Here is a 25,582-nt window from a genome sequence, read left to right on the forward strand (position 1 = left end):
TTTGTGGAATATGAACTTTATTTCTAATATGTTTAAAACACTCCAACTAATCTTAACACGGTATTCTGATTAATGTTGCATTTAACATGTTACAACTGTTGAACCTTTTTTTTTTTTTTTTTTTTTTTTTAGTGTGGCAAGTTGGCAACAACAGGCTCCAATAGTATAGGAAAAAAAATAAAAAAAATAAAAAGTAGATTACACCCAGCATGGCAATAAAATAAAATATGAAAAACAGGAAACTTTCAGCAAAAAGCAGTGTATAAATGTGGAATGTTCTCTCTATAAATAAATGTACAAAGCATACTTGCATAAAAATGCAAATATATACAGTATATACATAGAAAAAAGAAAAATCAACTGCATTGAGTGTGCGTGAGAAACTGACACTGCTACAACGTGAATAAAAAAAAATAAAAAAATAAAAAAACCCTGAGAACAATCTTAAAATCTTTCAACCAATCAGACGCTTTCCTGAGACGACGCGTGAAACGCGACGGCCTCTTCCTCCTCGTCGTTGCTGCCGTCAATGCACGTCACCCACGGGTGCAGGAGGATCTGCTCCACGGTTGGACGCTCGCACGGCTCCAGGCTGAGGCACCAGCCAATCAGCTGCTGGCATTCTGTCGCAAGCAAAGCAAAAATGTCAAAGAGAGAACCTTGGTCGAACGGTGAAATGGGATTTGGTCCACGTCCGTGGAAGTACCTGTAGAGACCCTGGGGTCGAAGGTCAGTCGCCTGCTGAGGATGTCGCGGTCGTGCTCAAAGGGGATGTCTCCGCACACCATGTCGTACAGCAGTACCCCCAGAGACCACACGGTGGCGGAGCGGCCGTGGTAGCGGCGGAGGCGGATCCACTCCGGAGGACTGTACACTCGAGTGCCTGAACGTACAAAATGGCGTTTCGGTGATAAAAAGTCGTACCGCGACCGACCCTCAATTCAGAATTTTTCGGATGCTAGCCAATTTTTTTTTTTGTCTTGAGTTCAGTGATCATTTCGTCGACGAAAAATATTCGGCAGAACTTGTCACGAAAAAAACTTTTCAGACAAAAATTAAACGTAAACTAAAATTGAATCCATTCATTGAGACTGTAACTAAAATTGACTGACAATTTCGTCAATAACTAAAACAAAAATTAAAATTGCTCTTTATTTTCGTCAACTAAAATGGCTCTTTATTTTTGTCGACTAAAATTGGATTAAAACAAATACAATCACGTGACTAAATTAATACATTTTGACTAAAACTTAAATTCATTTTGTAAGGGCCGATCACCGTTTTTCCAAAATGAAGGAAATCAGAGCCGATAAGAATCGGCCGGCTGATTCATCAGTGTACCATCTGAAATTAAAATTTCTTGTCAAAATTAACACTGCTCGAGTTGACAGCAAAAATTTGCGACGTGAGCACTAGATGGCGACAACAAACTTCAAAAGGTCGAAAGAGACATCTTGCATAAGTCACTTCCACTAGGATCGTATTCAAGTCTTTTTTTTTTTTTTTTAACAATTTTTAATAAAATTAAGAATTTTTAATCATGCCTTAAGACTAAAGACCATCACATTATTAATTTTTATGACAATTTTAAGGCCACTTTTGTAAACCACTTTGAAAGGCTGAAATTTAAGACTTGCATGAACAATTCTATGAAAATGAAAAACTTAAGAGCACTTTGATGAAATTTAAGAATCGACCGTTCAGCTGTTTTTCCAGTCAAGCGAAGGCCACGCCCATTCACGAAGCCTTTTTAAAAACTTCCATCAAATTGACTTTAAGATGCTTTAAGTCCTCTTTGATCAAATGTAAATTTTTAAGGCAGCTTTGATCGAATCCGAGAGTCTAGACACTATTTAAAACAAATAATTTGTAAAAAAAAAAAAAAAAAAAAAGACCCTTTAATCAATGAAATGTAAGTAATCCTTTTCTGACTACTTCACCATTTTGACTTTTTTTGCTCTCCGACGACAATCACAAACTCACCGTCGAAATCCGTGTAAATTCCATCTCGGAGCAGCGCGCCCGATCCAAAGTCGACGAGTTTGACGCGGCCGGTGCGCAGGTCCACCACGAGGTTCTCGTCCTTGATGTCGCGGTGGAGCACGCCGCAGGCGTAGCAGTGGCGCACCGCCTCCAGCACCTGGCGGAAGAAACGGCGAGCCACCGCCTCGTCCAGGGCGCCGCGCTCCGTGATGTAGTCAAAGAGGTCCTGGCCCGGCTCGGGGCGCTCCAGCACCATCAGCCAGCCGTCGGCGCGCTCGCGCCAGTCCAGCAGGCGCGCCACGCCGCCCAGCGCCCCGCCCACCTTGGTCAGGAGCACGATCTCCAGCGGGACCACGCTGCCACGCTGGCAACAAAAATAGTTACAAGCCGTCAAAAACTAAACATCGAAAAATACATCAGCTTGTTTACTTTATTTGTCCCTTTTAATTGCTATAATATTTGTGCATAATTCTGCACTGCTCATTTTTCTTTTGTACACTTTATACTATTTTTATATTTACTATAATATATATTTTTACACTTCACACGACCGTTACACTTTTTTAAAACAATTTACTTATTTTCTTTGAATTATTTACTGTTTTTTCTTTCCTTTCTTAATATAACTCATTTGCTGCCAAAAACGTGTAAATGCGTTCTAGTCTAAATATTACCAGTGTCCCAATGACGTATTTATACGTTTTTAAATTTATTTTTTTATTTTATTTTTTTATTTTTTTTTTATGCAAGAGCATACAGAAAGCTTTGCTCGGGCTGGGCAATACTGTACATAAAAAAATATCGATATTGTGATATTGGCCCATGCAATATGCATTTCGCAAAGACATGCAATAATTTTCATATGGTATTTTTTGCTTTTACCTGAAATTGACCAATCAGACAACTTAAATGTGCATCTTGGAGAACAGTTGAACATCATCTAGGTTAATTACAATTATTTACCTAGGAACACATTGAAGGTGCTTATTTTACCACACGAAAAAAAAAATGTTACTCTTTCATTTGATATATTTGATCTATATCGCATATAGCATATTTTTCTAATATCGTGCAGCCCCAATCTGAACTGCAGAGAACAGTTGAAGCCATGGTAGTTATTACAAAAACATCCAGCAGGTGGCAGCAGAGTATAAGAGATCAACCAGGGCCATGTTGCAAACAAGCTAATTTCCCCACAGTTCTAAACAGATTTGTGAATAATGATGAAACTTAAATATATATATATATATATATATATATATATATATATATATATATATATATATTTTAATGCTAATTGCTGCAAAATGGAAACGGATAGAAATATCTTTTTTTTTCCCTTGTGAAAGAAGAGTCAAATTCTTCTTTTGGTAGGTTTTATGTTTTTATAGAAATAGAACAATATTCTGTGGGCCTTGCAAAATCAGTCAAAATCCAGTAAAAGTCGGGAGCGATGGGGTTGCTTCAGTGAAAATGAGTTAATGGAACTGACAAAAACTCACCAAATTACCCCAGTCTGTCACCCTGTCTCTGCACACGTGTTTCACAGCCACCTGTATGGACAAAACAACGAGCTGTTAAAAACCAAACACAAAAAAATAACCACTGTGTACCCCAGCAGTTAGTCAAACACCTGATTGTTTTTGTAATATGTACAGATAGCCAACAAAAAAACAAACCAAACTTTTGTCCTCAATGGGCTCATTTTATTATCAAAACTAAGAAATTAGGTCAAAGTAGGGCGAATTTGGATCCTAGAGATTCAGGATAAATGTTTCTGAAAACAAAAGATCCTTTCATAAAGTTTTCAAAAGGTGGTTTTATTTTAAAAGGCCCAGAACCGGAAGTCGTATCGTTAAACGCCACCTTGTCACATCCAACCATCCCCACGTGCTTCCGAGCAAAACAAAAGCAGCGCTTACCGGCGTGCCATCCGCCACGCGGACGGCCGAGTAGACGGTACCGAAGCCTCCGCTACCCAGCACCGAATCCAGTCGGTACACCGTCTCGAACGGCGGAACGTCCTCTTTTGCTGAGGAACGCAAAGAAAAGTTGAATTGAAAAGCAGTTCCGAACATTTCTGAGAAAATAAAATGACGTGAACATGTAACGCTACTCAAGGATGATAAAAACAAAACAAACACGAAGCAACGGCGATAAATCGAACTTTGAAGTTGTAACGTGACGTCAGAGAAACGTTGCTGCGTTTACCTTGTTGTGCTTTGATGGGCGGCAGCTCCACGCCACACGTCGCAGCGCTCAGTTTGGAGAGCAGCATTTTTACTCCGCGGCCGAGCTTCTCACGTGTGGCGGTACAAACGCCTCAAAGACTCCCGAGGAAGTCTCGGTCGTCCTCACGGCCGAAATAAAAACCAAACGCCACGAATGTGTAGTCTCACGTCCGCCATATTTGTAAAAGCGCGCCACGGAATGTGGCCGGCGACCTGAAGGGAGGAGTTTCAAATTAATGCACCGTTTTCAACACAAGTATCCATCCGCCACTGCATGCGCACGAGGCAACTAAATCGTGGACTCAAAATGCTTAAAATACATTATGTGGAAAAAAAAAAAAGAGTGTTTTTATTACGCTGTTTAATCATACGACAATCTCATCGACTGTTGATACACTATAACTCACTTTATCGACGACAGAGTAAACGGACTAGTTTTACGTAGTTGGCTATGCGTAGGAATATCCCGGAAGACGGTAACGTGGGTAGTCGGGACATTTAAAAAAAGAAAAAAAAAGAAAAGAAACATGAAAAGAAAGTACAGTACCATACAATCACTAAACGGTTAGGTCAAAAGGTGGACAGAGGCGGACGCTGATTGGTCCGCAGCCCCCCGCAGACTTCGAAAAATGATTTGCGTTGAAAACGTCAAAGTTGTGACCTACAATCGTTGCTTTGGAAATACCATGCTTAAAAAAAAATCACAAAATTGTGACTCGTCCCTGGGTGGGCTCGAACCACCAACCTTTCGGTTAACAGCCGAACGCGCTAACCGATTGCGCCACAGAGACTACCCCGGGAGAACATGAATTCTCCTTTTTATATCTGTAACGCAGGGACTTCGAGCAAAAAAAAAAAAAAATCAGTATTCATTCTCATTTTTCGATTTCCATAAAATAAAAAAATAATCATTGGGAAGAACAATTTCACTTTTTTGTTTGATTAAATAATGGTTAAGCATTTCCAATTAAATAAATGATAATTAATACTGTAACGAACTATTTTTCATTTATCATTAAATAATACGTTTTCCATAAAATAGAAACAAAGTAATTATTATTTTTAATTATATATTTTTTAATTTGATTATACAGTTACTTATTTCAAATAAAATTGGCTATAAATAATCAATAAAAAATTGGCCTAAATTCCCCTTGAACTATTCAAGTAAAATTTTTTACAATAACTACAAAATATTAGTAAAACATGTACTTTATTTTGTTGATTTTTGTTATAAAATTGAAATGAATGTCAAATAATACATCATTATTTGATGAAAATAAAGTATTTTAACACACATTTTATTTATAGCTTGATTTGTTTTACCTCATCTACAAATCTAGGAGTGTGATGATCTCGATATCGATATCACGATAAATCGAGATACTTTGTCTCCCTGTAGATTATCGATACGCCGACGCGAGTGTCACAATATTTGTAGCTAATATGCAGTATAAAGGCTCTATTGTTCATTACTTATTGAGCAATTACTTGGCGGGCCGCTAGGGGGAGCGCCTCATTAGAGTTGGCGGGGAAATGTACGGAGGAAGTCAAGCGAAGAAGACTCGCGAGCTTACTTGTGTAAGACATTAGACTGTCCAGCAACTAACTCAGTTTTGCATACGTTTCTATGAAAGATGTGTATTATATGAGCCCTGTATGACATATGGTAGTATCGTATTTTGAGGTACCCAGAGGTTCCCACCCCTTCAAGTGACCCATCTGTTGATGTGAAAATTCCAATGTTTCCTCTTCACACCCACCCCTCGAGTACGGAGACGTGGTCAGAGTGGAGACAATGTGACCCGGCGAGCGTTGTAAATGTGACTCCGCTCAGTTGTTGTCATCTATGTTTAGCTACTCTATTTCCAAATGGAGTCTCCTAGCTGCCGGACGGAAGCAGTTCCTCTCCGTCTCCTCAACCGCACGTTGGGAAAGTTTTCTTGACGCTGTCTCAATGTCGTCGCGCAGCGGCAGCCAATCTGGAGACCGCGAAGTTGCCAGACTGACGGTGGTGGTGGAGGACACTCGCTTTTCCGAGGAGAAGACGCTGCTAGTCCAGAGCTGCGACTACTTTGGCGCGCTCTACCGCTCGGGGATGAGGGAGTGTCGCCAGGAGGAGATCCGTCTCCAGTGTTTGCGCGCTCGCGGCTTCTTCATCGCCTTGGCGGTCGTGCGAGGCGAGGCGCCCCGATTAGACGCCGACGACATCGTGGAGGCCATCCAGTGCGCCGCTTTCCTGCAGGCGGCGCCGCTCACCAGGCACTTGGTGGAGCTGCTCGACTCCGACAACTGCTTGCTCATGTTCCACACCGCCGCCACTTTCGGACTGCTGGAGCTTTACCGCGCCGCCGCTCTCTACATCCGGAATATGTACGACGACGTAGAGGCTGAAGTCCGGCGGACTTTGCCGCCAGAACTGATTTCCTTCGTGGAATCGCTTCGCCCGAGCGCTTTCGCGGCCGTCGGGGCCCACGTCACCTGCGGCGCCAGCGAAAGCGTCCACGCCGCCTCCAGGACGGTCTGCTACCTGGATGAAAGCGGGAACACGTGGAAGACTCTGACCGATCTGCCTCTGGAGGCCAGCACCTCCATGGCGGGCGTGACGGTCCTGGACAACAAACTCTATGTCGTGGGCGGCGTCCGCGGCGTCTACAAAGACGTGGTGGATGCGAGCTTCTGCTACGACGCCGACGAGAACATCTGGAGCGAGATGGCAGGTCCGAGCCAGCCGCGCTTCAACTTCAGCCTGGTGGGACAAGACGGCCGCCTCTACGCCATCGGAGGAGAGTACGAGCGGACGGTGATGTCGTCCGTGGAAATATTGGACGTCCGGAATGGCGGGTGGAGCTTCGCTGCACACCTGCCGAGACCGGCGGCTGGGGTGGCGTGCGCCAAAGCCACAGGGAGGATTTTTGCGTGCTTGTGGCGACCCATGGAGACCAGCGAGATTCACGAGTTCGTCCCGAGTACGGACGAGTGGCGTCTGGTCACCAGCCTGATCCGCCGCCAGAGCTACGGCCACTGCATGGTGGGCCACAGGGACGACCTGTATGTGATGCGTAACGGGCCGTCGGACGACTTCCTCAGGTGCATGATGGACTGCTACAACCTGAGCACGGGCCAGTGGACCGCCCTGCCGGGACACTTTGCCAACAGCAAGGGCTCGCTCTTCACCGCCGTCGTTCGGAGCGACTCGGTCTTCACGCTCAACAGGAGCGCCACGCTGGAGTATGTGGTCCACCAGAAGACCTGGAAACCCCGACGCCAGATGAAAGGTTTTCCACGGAGTGGATCAGTCTGGACGTTCTTGCTCAGGCTGCCAATTGGTCTCAATACCACCGGGAAATGATTGACATTGTCATAAGACTCCCTGGGTCCTTTGTCGATCCCTCTTCTGTACCCGCCACAGTTTTCCCAAATGACGTTTGGGGGAAAGGCTTACTTGACCCTCAACTGTTCACTTGTCTGACCTGAGGAGCATCCCACAGGTGAACGTGATCCGCAGGAAGACTTGGGAAGAAACCCAAAGCCAAGATTTCCCCCGTAGTGGATCAGTGGGGATTGTTCTATCTCAGATGAAGGATGGACAGTTTTTATCCTGATCATGATCTGGAAGATTTTGGCAATCCTTGTTGACTTCCGTTGAAAGACTGGTTCAGTCCGGACTGGTTGTCAGTCAGTTGAAGATTTCTTAGGAATCCGAATCAGCGTGGACATTCCTGCTCTGGCCACAGTCCACCTCTTTATTTTAATGTTATTTATTAATTATTTCTTGAGGCTCTTTCAAGGTGCAATGTTCTATGACAGTGTGCCTTATTTGTTTGGATTTGAAAAATTCTGAAAAAAAAAAAATAATAATAAAAAAATAAAAAAAAATAAAACTTCCTTTTTGGAGCCAATGACGTTTCTGCCGCCATCTCGTGTCCATGTCCCGGACTGTCCGTGGTCAGTACAAATTTTTACGGCGAAATTTTGTGCCCACTTCCGGGGGAGGAGACCAACTCAACTAAAACAAACAGGACAGACTGACACACAGAGTGGGAAGGGAAGCTTCGCGCGCGGCTGCTCCGTAAAGTCCACAAAAACGTGTCGTGGTCCTGTTTGGTGGTTTGAGGGTTTTTTAAGCAACAAAGAACACGAAGCGAAGCCCGCCAAACAACTCACTGTGCTTCCGGTAAGTCTGGTCGTGTGACGCATGCGCCATGGAAGGAAGTGAGCGACCAAAACAATTCATGGCTGTGGAAAAGTTTTGCACTCAAGGGCAACTTTTTCAAACTCACTGCTTAGTTCAGTAATAAATAAAAAATGATGATGATAATAATAATGATAATAATAAGAATGATAGTAATAATGTTATATTTAGTATTCAAAAGTAATTTTAATTTATAAATTATTAAATTGAGTTTTTTTTGCATGTCAAATAGTTTGCTTTTATCCAATAATTCATGTATTTTCAATTGAATTATTCAAACTAAATTGTATTACAATAGTTTTGCTTTTAATTTCAAATTGTTAGTTTAAAGGGACTGTGTGTAGAATTTTTCAATTTTTCCAGTGTTCGTTAAAAAAAAAGAAACAGTGAAAACATTCGGTGGCAAGCTTGCAAAGAGGGTTCTTTCTGATGCGCATGCGCTTAATTCAAAACGTACAATTATGCTTCGAATCTAGGTCGTTGCATTCTGTCAGTTCATATCTAGATGGCACTACATCCTTTTTTAAATGAATATAACATACATTTTAAATAACGTAAACATCAATTAACTCACCATTTAATTAAGAATGAATACATAAATTTTAGTTAAATCAACACTTTTTTGGTGGTGGTGGTGGGGGGGGGAATAGAGCAAAATGATTGCAAGTGGTTACATTCCAGGACAGAACCAACAAATGAAGCCACGTGACAGCATTCACCCTTGCACACTCTGACCCTTCACAATAAAAGTGAACTTCAGTCTGTCCGTTAAACATCAACTTCAGCGTTCACTTGCTGCATTGAACTCAGCGAAGCAAGACGACTCGTATATTGTATAACTTTATGCACTACATCATAACGTTTAATCATTGCTCGTGTAAATCTGTGATGTTATTTTAGGGCGTGTTTCACAGAAATGCACGATTTCTGACAAAAAAACCCCAAATCAAGTTGAACCTCCTCCACACATATTCCAGAAGCTTCCGAATCGTGCGGGAGGTGGTCATCATGTGGCGTCGGCAGCGCAGCAGCGTCCAGCTGTCGGTCCGTCCGTCCAGAGGCCAGGTGGACGAGAAGTTGGCCATCCTGGTGCAGAGTGCGCCCCCTGGAGCCCGGCTCACCCTGCGCGCCTTCCACCGCTGCGAGGACGGACACGGGTGGGAGGCCTTCGCTCACTACCTGACGGACGCCGCCGGCTCCCTCAACGGTATGTTGTGGGGGGGCTTTTTTGCAACCTCACAGGGTTGTAGGATTTTTTTTTTGCACAGAAATTTTACACTCTTTGCTTTTTGCAGTATCCGAGGATCCCAGCCTGGGTGGGACGTACAGCGGGGTGGAGCAGATGGGTCTTTTGTGGAGCATCAAACCAGATCCAGGCAGCAAACCTGGACTCAGGTAGACGACCATATTCAGAGCCACTTTTACACAGAGATTGCGTAAAATTCCTCCATCATAGTTACAGTTAAACCCCGGCTGGACTGGTCACCTGGCGTGCAGGGCAGATGCCCGGTGGACCGGCATCTTTTTGGGTCGATGCCGTGCTTTTTAGTGATTATTTTCCTCCATTTTAGCTCAAGAGACTGGCTCACAATTTAGAGGTACGTAGTCCATTAATCCATTTTGAAAATAGACAACAAACTGAACCAACATCAGTCAAAATATCAGTGGCAGAACAATGTGTTCGACGGGTATTGTCAGGAGTCGGGCCGGGCCGGTGGACAAAAGCCAAACCGCCAGGAACTACTACATTGGAAAAAGACAGGCAGCGACGAAGGGACTAATCATGTATCATCTCCAGGATGAGGAAGAAGAACGTGGTGACCCCCATGGAGCTCACCATCTCGGTCTACCAGGACCACCTCACGGACTTCACCGATCAGGTTCCGCTGGCGTCCCAGCCGGTGGAGCGCTGGTACATGGCGCCCGGCGTTCTCAGGATGCCCATCACGGACCACGGACTGACGGCGACCCTCTTCATGCCTTCAGGTACTAGCTTACAATCCAAATCACTACTAAACCGATTCGTGATGTTGGTAAACAAAGGGTGCCAGTACTTATGTGTACGAGAAAAGTTGGAAATAAACACCAAAGGACGGTGTCTGTCGGAGTGGCGAATTAACTCGCAAGAGATGGCAAATCCAGGTCCAGAAAGTAGGACCTCTGCCACAGTTTGGCGTTAGCCCCAAGTGCTAGCTAGCTAGCTCGTTCGCATGGTGCTTGTTTACCTGCTAGGGAGCTAGCGAGCTAGCATCAGGGGCTAAAGCCAAACTCTGGCAGGGTTTTTACTTTCTGGAACTGGATTTGCCACCTCTTTCTCGACTCACAGTATTATCATCACAACTCACGTCTTGTCCCATGTACAAAGGCAGCCGTCGGTCTTAAAACAGATCTCGTGTCACCAGGTCCCGGACCATTCCCTGCCATCCTGGACCTGTGGGGTGGTGCGGGCCAGCTGGTGGAGTACCGAGCAGCGCTGTTTGCCTCGCATGGCTTCGCTGCGCTAGCTCTGGACTACATAACCCCCAAAATCACCATGGAGACCGGCAAGCTGGTGGATAACACCTACTTTGAGGTAAAGTCTGTTCCTTGTCCTGATTTTGCTTACTGATGCTGGTTCTGATGTATGTTCCAGACCTAGGCCTCACATTAGTAAGATTTTGCTATGCTAATGAGTTAACAGCAGCGATCAGATTGATAAATGTCTTAATTCTGAGTCAGATTCCGGTCAATGTCATGGACCGGGTCCTACTACGACTCATAGTCCTGGTCCTTGTCTTTTCATGACATGGATCTGTTCCATTTTGTGGACCAACAGTAGGTCTCATATTAGTAGCATAGCATTCGCGTTTTGGTGTTTAAATCACAACACCAGACTGTTAGACAAATGTCTTTGTTCTCATTATGGTCCATGTCTTGGACCCGAGCCTCTTCATGACCCAAGTCCTGATCCATCCATGTCCCAGTTCTGTTCCATGTCTTTCTGGTCATAGACCTAAGTCTCATGTTAGTAGCATAAAATAATCATTTTGCTAACCAGCTAACAACAGTACACCGTTTGACAAATGTCTTGGTTCTGATCCTGGTTCTAGTACATCACTTGGAACTGGTCCTACTCCATTTTTCCAGATAATTGTTCTTGAACCTGGTCCACCCATGACCCGAATCCTTTTTGGTGAAGAAGTTAACAACACCGTACCGTTAGAAAAATGTCCTGATTCTTATTATGGTCCATGTTCTGGACCTGGTCATAATCATGTCCTTGGTTCTGATCCATTCATGTCCCAGTTCTGTTCCGGATTCTAGTTCCTGGTCCTGATTCTGGTCCATGTCCTGGATATAGGCCTCACATTAGTATCAAAACATTATTATTTTATTTTTTTTTGCAAATAAGCTAACCACGGTTCTGGTTCTAGTCCATGCCATGCCCCTGTACCTGTTTTTTTCTCCTGGTCCATGTCACTGTTCTGTTCCATATTCTAGTTCCTGGTCCATCCATGACCTAGTTTTGTTGAATGTCATGGTAGGTTTTACATTAATAGCATATTGAACGAGCTAACAACAACCTAACATTCGACAAGTGTCTTTGTTCCTTTCGTGGTTCCGATTAATGTCCATGCCGTGGACTTTGTCCTGATCACGATCCTGGTCCTGGACCTAAGCCTCACGTTAGTCGTAACTGATGACATCACATTGTATGCACACAGAAGGCCTTCACGTTCCTGCAGCAGCACCCCGCGGTGCTGGCCCATCGCGTGGCCATGGTGGGTCTCTCCTTCGGAGTCAGCGTCACGCTCAAGATGGCCGCCTACTCGCACGTCGTCAAGGTGGTGCACAGATGACATCACATGAGATTACATAGTGTGTGTGTCTGTTAGTGTACTTGTATTTTGTGTTTCAGCCCACATGTGCGGTGGTCATCAGTGGAAGTCACGTGCAGCCTGCGGATGGAACAATAGCGGACATTTTCTCTTACTTTGATCGGTAACTTCCGCCATTTTGTTATGGAGACGAGATGTCCCTCCTGATGCTTGTCGTCCAATCAGGAACGGGCGCAAGATTCAACTGGACGACAAGAACCAGGCCATCATGAGGAACTTGTTGCTGCCAATCCCAACTGACCCCGCCTTCAAAGTGGACGTGAGTTCCTAGTTCTGCTTTTGGTCCCATCCATGGTCAGTGCAGCCTACGTGGTCGATTCCATGGTCCTGCTCCTCGTCCTTGCTCTCTGTTTTGGTCCATGTCATGGTTCTGGTCCACAGCCATGTCTTGATTGTTATATGTCCTTTTCCTGTTCCTTTGTTCCTTACCTGGCCCATGTCATCAGCCTGGTCTTTGTCTCGACCCTGGTACATGGTCCATGTCCTGGGCTATGTCGTAGTCCTTGTCCTGATCGTGGTTCGTGGTGCTGGTCTTGGTCCAAGTCTATGTCCTGGTTGGGGTTATGGAAAAGGTTCATGTCTTGGGCCATGACCTGGCGCTTGTCTTGGTTATAATCCAACTTCTCTTCTCCAACCTGGCTCTGGTCCCTCTTCCATGTCTTGGTACTGCTCCTGATCATGGCTCTTGTCCATGCCTTGGTCCTGATCCCTATCAATCTATGTCCCGATTCTGTTCAATATCCTGATCCTGGTCCTGACTCTGTTTTGTCAGATGGGACGTGTGCAGTGTCCTCTCTTGGTGGTTGTTGGCGAGGATGACCAGAACTGGCCTGCCAGCGAGTCTGCCGAAGATGTGAGGAGGACAAGTTCTGTGATGGGATTCCAAATCAGTAGGATGCTCCTTAACGTGGAAAAACCACGTGTTTGTGTTCCAGATGAAGGAGATGATGGAGCGTGCGGGAAACGTCCATCTGCTGACCGTCCTGTCGTACCCGAACGCAGGACACTTGCTGGAGCCTCCGTACTCACCGCACACCAGAGCCAGCGCTTTTCGGTCTGCAGGCAGTCGAGACAAGTGTAAGTTGACACTCACAAAGACAACTAGCGGTTGTGGTCTAGTCCGGCCGGGTCCATCACTTGGTGTTAGGTCGTCGTTTATGTCCATGTCTTGTTTATTTTCCTGGTCAGTGTCCTGGTTCATGTTCTAATTTATGTTGTGTTCAATGTCTTGGATTACGTCTTGGTCAATTTTCTTCTGTACATGTCCTGGTTCACGTTGTCCCAGTCCTGGTCCATGTCCTGGTTCATGTCCTAATTCCTGTCCTGGCCTCTTCATGTCCTTGTCGTGGTCCACATCTTGATTTATGCCTCGGTTTCATGTCTTCTGTACATGTTCTGGTCCATGTCGCAGTCCTGGTCTACGTCTTTCTTCATGTCTTGTCCCAGGCCTGGTACAGGTCTCAAACGTATTTTCTGATCGATGTCTTCTTTACATATGATGGACCGTTACCCAGTCCTGAACCATGAATTAGTTCATGTCATAATTCTTGTCCAAATCCATGTATTTTGTTCTTACCCGGGTCTTAGTCCATGTCTTCTGTATGTGTCCTGGTTCATGTCATGTGTCTGTCCCTGATACATCAGTATCATGGTTTATATCCTGGTCCACGTCTAGCGTCGGTTCCTGGTTGTAGACTAGTCAGACCATGACTTGGATGATGTCTTGGTAAATCCAGAATCCTTTGTTGTGTATGTTTCCAGTCACGGCTTTGTGGGGAGGCGAGTGTGCGGTGCATTCACACGCTCAGGAAGACGCCTGGAAGAAAACCTTGGACTTCCTGCGCCGCCATTTGTACGCCTGAAGAGAGAACACGGGTAATGCAGGACCAAAAACTGCCAACGTTAAAAATAAATAAATAAATGAGTGATTTTACGATACTCCTCAGGCATATATTCTTTATCCTCCGCGACGATGACAACTATCACTTGCAGCTTGTTCCGTTTCGTCACCCAATCGACATGCGCTACTGCCCCCTGGTGGCCCCGGTGCACATAACGGACAAGTCCCGTTTGAATGGATGCACAAAATCACGGCGCATAAACAAAACAAAACAAAATAAAAAACGTCTGAAAATGAACATAAAACAAAGAGAACCACGTTGTGGTCTTCAAACAACACAATTATTAAGAACATGTCTACTTAGCTTAGTGCTAACAAAAAATGCAAAACACACTTAGCATGCTAACAGTTAGCACCGATAATCGTGCCACATGTCGGGAGCGCAATGGCGCCACTCTACATTTACTACATGAGATCTTATTGGAACTCTCGACACAGGAAGATTCCGTGGACCAAAGTCTGGTTGTTGCCTCATAAAATTTACCCTGGTAAGCATTTCATGAAAAAAATTCAAATTGATATTGACACTAGGTGCTTCTTTTGTTTGTGTCACATCTTTTCTGTCATTGTGAGCTCACGAAAAAACTATGGAAGGATCTAGTAAGATTTATTTGTAGTCATGTTATTGAAATTTTGTTTTGTTTTTATGAGCATGTTGTTTTTGGTTATTTTGTAAAGAGTGGTAAATATGACCAAGAAATAGTCTTTGTGGTAAATTTGCTAATTATATTAGCAAAGTTCTACTTACACAAATGTAAATTTGGCATTCACAAACCACCATTTTCTTTATTTTAGAAAGACTTTCAGTTATTTATGCAATCAATCAGTAAAAAGGCTGCGAAGACTTTGAATGTATGTGTGAAATTTGAGTTATATGGATAAAAAGTGACATTTTATTTTCATGAATGTATTTTTGTTTCGAGTATTGTATTCCACTGGCATTTTAATTTTAATTTTTTTTATTGCATTGGTTTGATCGTTTTGTTGATATTTACTTTAAGTTTGCAACAGTTGGTTCAATAAAGTATTAAAAAAAAAAACAACAACAACAACGGCGCCCCTGTGCCAGCAGGAGGCGACATTGCGCCCCACGGTTTGGACTCTCGGTTTGATTGACTCATTTTCCATAAGACAGACGAACACAGACGTGCAGGTTACAAATACATTCGTAGTTACCTCATAAACTGAGGCCGAGTACAGAACATATTGGTGAGGAAATGACACATCTCAGGTACCGGTGTCGGTAGGCGCTTGCCGATGACGTCAGTACAGCAAGCCAGCAGTGTCAAATGTGTTCACGTTGGTTTGGTTTCCTTATTTAGCTCTTCACGTATCACAATACGTCACAAAAAGTCGTAATGGTTATAGGAACACATCAGCACGTCAAATGACAATATTTCACCCCACTCTCGTTTTGTTGCTTCACATCAAGCTTCTTTGATTGTTGCACTCTTCAACCAACAATCGTTCGCACGCGCCTCGTCCCTTTCCTTTTCTAAAGCAACATCGCCCTCATGCGCCAAAAGGCGGCACTACAGCACTTAAAGGGCCAGGCTTGCTGCGTAAAATACGGATCGAGACTGTCGATAAGGACAAAGTGGATCCCAGAAACGCAGACTCAGATCAGGAAAATACAATTTGGATTTATTTTACTATTTATTTTTATTATGTAACGAAAAACACTCGCAGAAGGCAAGGAATGTTGTTCGAAGAATTTCAGTAATGCACATTTTTCACCAGACTAAGACTAGACGAGACTAAAACCTCCGTTGGTTTAGTTTGTGCGTCGTGCAGCATTCGATCACGACAACAAACGACTTTGTGGGATGTTTTCCATCACGCTTCATCTGGTCCACGTGTCAAAAAATAGCGTCACGCGGCGCTTTTGCCGCCGACGGTGAAACTCGAGACGCCTGGCGGGTGGGCTTTGGGGGGCCACGCCCGCCCAAAGCCCACCCGGCTTAGCTCAACACAATAGCCGGCATCACACGGGACATATTTCGCATGACGCCGACAACGCCTAAATATAAAAGCGGCGCCGCTGCCGCTGCCGCTCGCTGTCGTCTCGTTGTGCCGCAGCTGCTGTCAAAAGTCGCAGGTAAGACATTTTCTAACTTCAATGTGGACTTTAATAATAATAATAAAAAAAAAAGCTTTTCAATACGCTTCGTTGAAAAGATGCTGACTCCGCCTCATCATCGTCATGGTAACCGTCATCGGCTGCAGCAGCATCTCGAGCATGCTGGATGACAATTAGCATTGTTGCTAGTTTAAAACGTGTGTATTTATTTATTTATATTAATTGAGATTGTTTAGTTTCTTATTGTACGCAAAATGCCCTAAAAGCGTGAATAAAAATCACCCAAAAAAAAAAAAAAAAAAAAAAAAAAGAGCTGAAATGGCTTTAAAAAAAAAAAAAAAGGCAAAAATATCATTTTAAAACTCAAAACAGCAGGAAATCTTCCAAATTAAATAAATAATGTCTGAAAAATTCGGAATAAATATATATATTTAAAAAAAAAAAAAATCAAAAAGACCTAAAAGCTTAAAGACTAACAAAAAAAATACAAAAAACTACCAAAAAAGAAAAAACACACAAAAAAAACATAAAAATGACCAAAAACTATCAAAAACACATTTAAAACTAAAAATCATCCACCTAAAATCTGATAAAAAAAAAAAAAAAGGGAAAATGATGTAAAAAAAAATACAACAACAACAATAATTCTAATCATCATCATGCACAGGTTTGTTTTGTTTGCAGCAGCGAGAGATCGATGGAGATGAACGCGTCGGACGAGTACGACGAGGACGACGAGCTGAACGCTTGCGTCATCCAGCGCGACATCCATCACGCCTGCCGACAGACCTTCGTCAAATCGGCCCGCAGGTGCGAAAACATTCAACACGCCGGACCGACTCAAAAACTTCACAGCCGTCCACAGACTCCAGACAGGAAAACAAAAATGCAATACTTATAAATATATCTTTATCATTTTCTCTTAAAAAAGAAAAATCCCAAATATATATATATATTTTGAAAGATTTGTTTAAAAAAAACTTTCAAAAAATGAACTATATTAATTAAAAACAAAATAGATTACTTATAAATATATATTTAGGATTTTCTCTGAAAAAAAAATCCAAGATTTTTGTTTTTTTTGAAGGATTTGTTTAAAAAAAAAAAATCTAAATATTAGCAATATTAATTCAAAACAAAATTAATTAAATACTTATATATTTATGATTTTCTCTTTAAAAAATCCAAAATTATTATTTTTTGAAAGATTTAATTAAAAAAAAATAATATTAACAATATTAATTACCCAAAAAATAAATTAAATACTTGTAAATATATATTTAGGATTTTCTCGTACAACAGAATAACCGAAAATGTATTTATTTTTGGAAGATTTAATTGTTTAAAGAAAACTTTAAAAACATCAACTATATTAATTAAAAACAAAATAAATACTTATAAATATATATGTATGATTTTCTCCAAATTGATTTTTTTTTAAAGATTTGTTTAAAAAAAATTCAAAATATTAACGATATTAATTAAAAACAAAATAAATACTTATAAATATATATGTATGATTTTCTCCAAATTGATTTTTTTTTTAAAGATTTGTTTAAAAAAAATTCAAAATATTAACTACATTAATTAAAAACAAAATAAATACTTATAAATATACATTTAAGACTTTCTCTTAAAAAATAATCCAAAATTTATTTTTTATTTTTTTTTGAAAGATGTAATTGTAAAAAAAAAAACTTTCCAAATAATAACTATATAAATATATATTTATGATTTGTCCTTCCTGTCCCGTTAGCTTATCGGCGAGCACGGCGGAGAACCTGCGCGTGTTGGCCGCCATCGAGCAAGGTAAGGAAAAGACGCTCGCTCACCTGCGGCGGCGAAGACCAACGACGGTGTCGCCACGGCAACCCGCAGGCGACACGTGGACGCTGAAGGCGCTGCTGAGGCGGCCGGCGGCCTTCCGGGAGGCGGACGGCGCCGGCTGGCTGCCCGTCCACCGAGCCGCCTGCCAGCCCAGCCCGGAGGTGCTCGGGATCGTCCTGACACGTGAGCCCGCGGCCACACGGTGGCGCTGCCGCTTCAACTCTGTCAATTGAAAGGATTGGTCAGAAGAGATCGAAAATGACACGGAAAGGTTTGAAGTTTCACGAGAGGTCATCAATCAAATACCTCAATAACTTACAATTTAAAAAAAAAAATATATATATATATATTTTTTCCTTTTTTTATTATTTTTTTTTACCTTAAAGAATTACTTAACATTTAAGATTTTTCTTTAAAACCTATTTCTTTTTAAATATGATTTAATCTTAGAAAAGAAAAATCCAATTTAATTTTTTTTGGGGAAAGAACATTAATTAAAAAAATGAATAAATAAATAAATAAATACTTAAATATTTATGATTTTCTCAAAAAAAAAAAAAAAAAAATCCAAAGTCGGAGTCTTTCCTTGAATGACTATTGAAAATGGTCCCAAATTTTAACTCTAGTGTGACTTGACTAAAAAAAAAAAGAAAAAGGAAAAAAAAAAGGGAAAATCCCAAGCTGAACTTCCCTAAAGAATTTTTTTTTTTTTTAATAAATACTTTTCAAATTTAAACTATTTTAGCTTTAAAAAAAACTTCACCGATTAAAAACTGAATTTCACTCTAAAAAAAAGCCCAAGTTGAAATTTTTTTTTCTAAAAAGAATGACTTATTTTTACAAACTAAATACTTCTACAATTTTTTTTTTTTAAACTTTACAAATTCATGATTTTTTTAAATGTGATTTTTCTCTCCACAAATGCCAAGTTGGACATTTTTCTTGAATGACTTAGTTCTTGAAAATAGTGCTTACCAAAATTTATCCAATTCAGAAAAACCTATTCTCAAAAAAAATAAAAATAAATCCAAAATCTGACTTTTTGCCTGAAATCATTTGTTAAAATGACATACCAAATTTGAGCTATTTTAAATTTCAAGATTTTTAATTTTTTTTAATTTTTTTTGTCTGTCCCAAAATCCCATTGGACTTCTTCTCTTTGCAAATGTGTTGGAATCCCAAACATCCGTTAGCCGATGGCGTTTGTTTTGCGTTTCCATTTGGACTTGATGTGATTTGAAGTTTGGAACTTTTCCCGAACGCTGCATGCGACTTTGAAGCCTTTTTTTCCGCTCCCATTTTTGGCGGCCTTTCCCGCGGCGTTCCTCTGAAGTGCGCCAACGTCGACGCTCACGTATGGATGAGTCATACGCGCGACGCGTTTGCCAGCTGCATTCCGCCGCCGCTTTCCGCTTTTGTTCCTGCATGACGGCTGAGCAGCTAAAATAACATTGAATTGATATTTTACATCCCCAACTCACCTGCCAGGTGAGAGCGGCTGTCGCGGCTTTTGACCTTTTGACCCGTCAGTGGCAGGCGAGCTGAACCTGGACGCCAGGACGGCGGACGGCGGCGGCGAGACGGCGCTCACCTTGGCCGTCAAAGGCGGCCGCGCCGGCAACGTTCGCAGTCTGCTGGAGGGCGGCGCCCAGCCCAACGCGCTCAACGCCAAGAACGAGTCGCCGCTCTTGCTAGGTAACCAACCGCCCGGCCACCGATTGACGGGGAACGCCGGCAGCATGGACGGGGGACGGACGAGGCGGCTGCGAGACAAAAGAAGATTTTAAAAAAACTTTTAAAAAAAACTTACCCTTCAAGCAATTTTTAAAAATGAATATTAAGTTTTAATTTACCATTACTCAAAAAAAAAACCCTATTGCATTTAACTTAACAAAATACATAATTTTTTAAACAAAATATATACATTACTATTATATGTAATAAATACTTAAAAACAAATATATACAAAGATGTTAATTATGAACAAATAAAGAATAAAAAAACGTTTTCCTGAAGATTTTTCAGTTCTTTTTTCAAGAAAAATAATAATTCTGGAAAGAATTTATTTATTTATTTTTTAAACTCTTTAAAAAAACAAAACAAAACACATGAACTTTTTCTTGAAGAATGACTTTACTTTAATTACCAGACAATTGTAACTTTTTTTTTCTTTCTTTTTTTTTTTTTAAAATATGACTCACAAAAGTACTTTTTGGGAAAAAATATATATTTTAAGTTGTATTTAACTTAAAGTTGAGACTAATATAGATGTTCCCCCCCCCCAAATAAATCCTAGATCGAACTTTTTTTCCTTGAAATTACTTAATTTTTGAAAAATGACTTACAAAACATTAATAAACTGGAAAATTAAAACAAAACAAACATTTTCCCATTGAATACAATTGGACTTTTTCCATTGAAATAAACAATCATGTTCTTTCTTTTCTTTTTTTTTTTTGTTTGCGCCCCCCGGCAGCGGTCCGCGCGTCCTCGTACGAGATGGCGAGCGCGCTGGTGTCTCACGGCGCTTGGGTGGAGCAAGCGTGCAGCAAGAAGAGGACGGCGGTGCACGAGGCGGCCCGGACGGGACACGTCGACGTCCTCATGCTGCTGCTCAGGAACGGCGGCCGCGTCAACCACAAGGACAGCGGCGGCGTCACGCCGCTCGCCGCCGCCGCCGAGCGAGGACACGTCGCCGTCGTCGAGATCCTGCTCAACTGCGGTAGGCGTCGCCTGGTGTCCTTGGGGAGCGTCGCCATGGAGATGGTGAGAGCATGTCGGGACTTGTTGTTGTTGTTGTTGTTTTGGCTCAGGCAGCGACGTGAACTCGCAGGCGTGCAACGGCGAAAGCGTTCTGCAGGACGCGGCCGGCTCGGGAAACACGCTCTGCATCCGACTGCTGCTGGACAACGGCGCCGACCCCAACCTGCACAGCCACACCGGACATCTGCCCTTGCACAAGGCCGCCTACGCCGGACACTACGAGTCAGTCGCACGCACGCGCCGAATGGATGGATGGATGGATGGACGGACGGCAAGAAGGAAAGATGGCCGAATGACAGGATGGATAGATGAAAAAACAAGTTGGATGGTGGCAGGATGGTCGAATGGCTAGCTGGATGTAAATAACGGACGGACGGCGAGAGAAACGGATGGATGCACAGCTGGGGAACGGATGGATGGCTAGGGGAACGGATGGACGGATGAACGGCCAGACAACAGGAAGGAAAGATGGTTGGATGACAGGATGGATGGCTAGATGAACAAACAGTCGGACGGGTGGCAGGATAGTTGGATGGCCAGCTGGATGTAAATAATGGACTGATGGATGGACGGATGGCGAGAGAAACAGATGGATGGACAAGCAGCTGGATAGTTAGCTGATAGATGTAAAGAAGGATGGATGATCGGATGGAAGTATGGATAACTGATTGGATGGCCGGTCGGATGGATGATGGATAGAAGTATGATGGATGGATGGATGGATGGACAGACAGCAAGAAGGAAAGATGGCTGAATGACAGGATGGATAGACGGATGGCGAGATGAACAGACAAAAAGTTGGATGGTGACGGAATGGTTGGATGGCCAGCTGGATGTTAATAACTGATGGATGGATGGACAGACGGATGGCGAGAGAAACAGATGGATGGACAGCTGGATAGTTTGCTGATGGATGAAAAGAAGGGTGGATGATTTGCCGGCCGGCCGGATGGGGAACGGATGGGGAACGGATGGACGGTTGAACGGCCAGACAACAGGAAGGTAAGATGGCTGGATGACAGGACGGACGGATGGCTCGATGAACAGAAACAGTTGGTGGTGGAATGGATGTAAAGAACGGATGGATAAAAAGATGGATGCGGGCACGGTCGGATGGCTAAGCGCCCGCCCGCCCCCCCCCGCAGGGCGGTGAAGCTGCTGCTGCCGCCGGTGACCAGCAAGCGGGCGCTGAAGGAGGCGGGGCTGAGCCCGCTGCACTCGGCGGCCGAGGGCGGCCAGAGCGGCTGCCTGTCGCTGCTGCTGTCGCGCGGCCTGGACGTCAACCGGCGCATGAGCGCGCGCACGTACCGCGACCAGCGGCGCAGCGCCCTCTACTTCGCCGTGTCCAACGGCGACGGCGAGTGCGCGCGGCTGCTGCTGGCGGCCGGCGCCAAGCCCGACCTGGACCCGCTCAGCTGCCTGCTGGTGGCGGTGCGCTCGGGGCGCCGGCGGCTGGCGCGCATGCTGCTGGACGCCAGGGCCGACGTCAACCGCCGCTTCGGCGAGGTGAGCGACACGCTCTTCCCCACCGCGCTGCAGTACTGCCTCAAGGACCCGCCCATGATGCGGTTGCTGCTCAACGCCGGCTACGACGCCGACAGCTGCTTCCGCTGTCGGCACGACCGCGACGGACGCCGGCAGGACGAGGACGAGGACGACCACGAGGACGACCACGACGACAAGATACCCGTGAGGAGGCCCCCGCTTCTTCTTTCTAACGAACGACTTTCGCCAAAAATAGGACTGGGGGGGCGGGGCTAACAACAGCTTTTTTCTTGACAAAAATTATTCAGGCAAGAAAAAAGATAGGAAGAAAAAAAAATAACATTAAATAACAAAATGAAACTTTGGAGAAAATATCTTAATTTAAGAAAATTATTTTTCTTACTTACCAAAAACTGTGACTTAAGATAAAGTACTATTCTTGAAAAAAAAAGAAAAGTTTTTTGACAAAATATTAATTGAAAAAAAAAAAACTACTTGCCAAAAACATAGTTTCTAAAAAAGGTAAAAAGATTTTTTTCATTCTCTAAGAAATATATTTATAAAAAAAATCTTGAAAAGATTTGAAAACTATTGAATGACTTCGCTTGGATTTTATTTATTTATTTTTTATCCCCAGAGAAAAAACTTTTTTTGAATATTTAATTCTGGAAAATAATTATTGTTTAAATTAACTTAATTACAACTTTTTCTAGAAGTATATTACTTTGAGAAACAATTTCAGAGAAAACAATGCATATTTTTTTTCTAGAAAAAAGCACTTAATTCTCAAAAAGACTAATAATAAAATAGTTCATAAAAATAATGACTTTCAAAAAACTTCTCAAATAATTTTTTCCCTAGAATTTTTCTTCTTTTACAATTTTTTTTGTTTGTTTTACAGTGAAAAAATAGGGACACTTTCCTTTATAAAAGAAAAAAAAAACATACAACAAACTTCTATTATATTTTCTTCCCTGAGAAAATTCCGTGATGTGGAATTGTTTTTTCTTGACAAAAACATTTCTTAACTTACCAAACGTGGCTTAAAAGAGTCAAAAACTTATTTTGTTCCTCAGAAAAGGAACAATTTTAGTAGCAATGACCCCGCCCAAAAAATGCCGTCTTTAAAAAATGGCATATAAATAAAGTACATCTGTATTGTGAGACGTCAACGTTGCATTAAAAGCCTCTGCTATTATTCACCATATAAGTCACGTGCAGGTAACTTTTTTTTTCATGTTTGAATTTGAAATGACACAAATACAAAAAAAAACAAAAAACAAAAAAACCTGAGCCATTCAGAATCCGGAAAAAATTATGAGAGGAAGATGACTTTTTCTTGTGATTCTATCATTTTTTTGCATGTTTTTTAATTGCCAAACTATGACTGAAAAAAAAAGTGACCTGTTTTGTTGCGTTGTTGTGCGTCAGTTCTGCGACTTCATGAGTCTGTGCTGCCTGGCGCACCTGGCGGGCGGCGTCGTGCGCACGCTGCTGGACTACGTGGACCGCGTGCGCATCTGCTCCAAACTGGCGGCCATCCTGCAAAAGCAACCCGAGTGGGCGCACATATGCGACGTGCTCGGTCAGTCGCTTCCCTTCATGTTGTCACCTCAGCCCAAAACGTCCATCGATTCATGTGTTCATGTACGTGAGAGTCGTCATGTTTCCAATTCCTTTCCTATTTTGACTTCATGCATTTGACTTCAACTTTTCACGTTTCCATGTTGAACGAAGTGAATGAATGAATGAATGAATTCATGTGTTCACCTCTTCATGCCGCGTCATCGCTAAGCTAGCTTTCCTGTATTCATGCCATCACGTATTCATCATATTCTTCTCGTGTTTACGTATTCCTACGTTGGCACATTCATGTGTTCATCTGTGCGTGCGTGTAGGCAGCCCTCGCCCGCTGTCGCATTTGTGCCGTCTGCTGATCCGAAGACGTTTGACGCTCAAGCGACTCAACAACGGCGAGATTATGAACTCGGAGCTTTTCCCGCCTCGGCTGCGAGACTTCATCTTGTACCGCGAGTACGACCCCCCCCAAGGAGACCAAGCGTGAACACATGATTACACAAACATTTTGACATTAGTGCTGTATACGCGTTGTACAGGATGTGAACGAGTGAGTGTGTGCGACGTCAACATTTAAAAACGATATTCAAAGTTGATCCCGTCAATCGACTCCTCGTCATCAAATGAACCGATTGGCGTCTCTGGAGGAGATTGATTGTAATCTAGGGGGCGTGGCTTATACATGGCAGCCATTGTTTGTCACAAACTGTTGAAAATATGCATGATGTCACCATTCTACATCACATTCTGTACAATATAAGTGTGTTTCGTTTACATTATGTATGTAACCATTACTTTTTTTTTTTCATAATACAGTGACCGTTTTAATCATTTGTCTGTTTTGGGCTTCATTTTTTTTTTTTTTTTTTTTAAATGTACATACCTCATTTGTACTGCAAGAGGCGCTGCAGAAGCACATTTGACGTCCGATTTGGTCCTCTTCCGCTTGAATGGACGATGACGTCACTGTGAAGCGCCTTTGCCAGTCACACGCTGCTCATTTGACGCCATCTAGAGGCCGACAGACTGAACTACAGAAAACTGACGGCAGATCACAATCAGGAATGTATTCTATTTGCGCATGTGTCGTCATAACAAAAACAAACAAACAACAGGACGACAGCAAATGGCGTCAACCAAACGGATCCACCGGCGTGGCAGTGAGCGGGTTAAACCAACTTTCCATTCTGGGTCCAGACGCTTATCGGGCAGTTCACGAGGACACATTAACAGAAGCTTTAAGGCTGAGGGCTCAGTTGTGCGGCGGCGGCAAGTAACAGGATACGATAGGTCGCCAGGCCTCGCTCGTCGCCGCGGCAACATGACAACAAAAGCAGAAGTGGTATAATCTGCTTTAATGAAGCCGAAGAGACGCGCGAGAAAACTTTAATCCATTTAGCGGAAAAGCGAACTGACGGTCCCATCAACAAAGAGTAACTTAGCATCTCAGCTATCGACTGATGAATTGACCAAGAAAGGAACCAACTAATCAACCCATTAAGCCACCCACCTGAGTATCCAGGCAACCAACTAACCGACGAACATAAGATCTAATGACCAATTAACCAATTATCCAACTCACCTACCAATAAAACTGACCAAGACCAACCAACTGAGCAACCAGCCGATTAGCAACCCATGAACAAACCAACCAAGGTTCCA

At 43.0% G+C, this 25,582-nt stretch overlaps 4 protein-coding genes and 1 non-coding gene across 6 annotated transcripts; 3 read left to right on the forward strand and 2 right to left on the reverse strand.

Annotated features, from left to right (window-relative positions):
- On the reverse strand, positions 1-18,391 carry LOC144016535 (serine/threonine-protein kinase pim-3-like). 2 transcript variants are annotated; one of them, XM_077517776.1, is made up of 7 exons: positions 18,100-18,391; positions 4,195-4,427; positions 3,906-4,015; positions 3,486-3,536; positions 1,984-2,347; positions 707-883; positions 1-623 (listed from the first exon to the last, which is right to left on the reverse strand). In XM_077517776.1, the coding sequence occupies exons 2-7, from the start codon at positions 4,259-4,261 to the stop codon at positions 463-465; spliced, it is 930 nt and encodes a 309-aa protein (XP_077373902.1). In that variant the 5' UTR covers positions 4,262-4,427; positions 18,100-18,391; the 3' UTR covers positions 1-462. The 2 variants fall into 2 exon arrangements, with proteins under 2 accessions (XP_077373902.1, XP_077373903.1); XM_077517777.1 differs by lacking the exon at positions 18,100-18,391 and having other exon boundaries at positions 4,195-4,532.
- On the reverse strand, positions 4,932-5,005 carry trnan-guu (transfer RNA asparagine (anticodon GUU)). The gene has a single exon. It is a non-coding gene; the product is annotated as a tRNA-Asn (tRNA).
- On the forward strand, positions 6,172-7,570 carry LOC144016631 (kelch repeat and BTB domain-containing protein 13-like). Its single transcript, XM_077517970.1, is given in 2 exon segments — positions 6,172-7,539; positions 7,541-7,570. Coding segments are annotated over 2 exon segments (1,398 nt in total).
- On the forward strand, positions 8,141-14,225 carry LOC144016534 (peroxisomal succinyl-coenzyme A thioesterase-like). The gene is made up of 11 exons (XM_077517775.1): positions 8,141-8,391; positions 9,387-9,616; positions 9,705-9,804; positions 10,208-10,395; positions 10,812-10,981; positions 12,114-12,233; positions 12,308-12,390; positions 12,453-12,546; positions 13,060-13,140; positions 13,223-13,364; positions 14,049-14,225. The coding sequence occupies exons 2-11, from the start codon at positions 9,418-9,420 to the stop codon at positions 14,147-14,149; spliced, it is 1,278 nt and encodes a 425-aa protein (XP_077373901.1). The 5' UTR covers positions 8,141-8,391; positions 9,387-9,417; the 3' UTR covers positions 14,150-14,225.
- LOC144016536 (uncharacterized) lies at positions 14,055-24,654 on the forward strand. Its single transcript, XM_077517778.1, has 10 exons — positions 14,055-14,162; positions 16,952-17,077; positions 18,024-18,076; positions 18,146-18,277; positions 19,625-19,789; positions 20,571-20,816; positions 20,908-21,079; positions 22,003-22,546; positions 23,774-23,927; positions 24,241-24,654. Exons 2-10 carry the CDS (start codon positions 16,965-16,967, stop codon positions 24,405-24,407), a joined length of 1,746 nt encoding a protein of 581 aa, XP_077373904.1. The 5' UTR covers positions 14,055-14,162; positions 16,952-16,964; the 3' UTR covers positions 24,408-24,654.
- The last annotated feature ends 928 nt before the right edge of the window (positions 24,655-25,582 follow it).

The sequence above is a fragment of the Festucalex cinctus genome, chromosome 3 (assembly GCF_051991245.1).
Source record: "Festucalex cinctus isolate MCC-2025b chromosome 3, RoL_Fcin_1.0, whole genome shotgun sequence".
NCBI classification, from domain to species: Eukaryota; Metazoa; Chordata; class Actinopteri; order Syngnathiformes; family Syngnathidae; genus Festucalex; species Festucalex cinctus.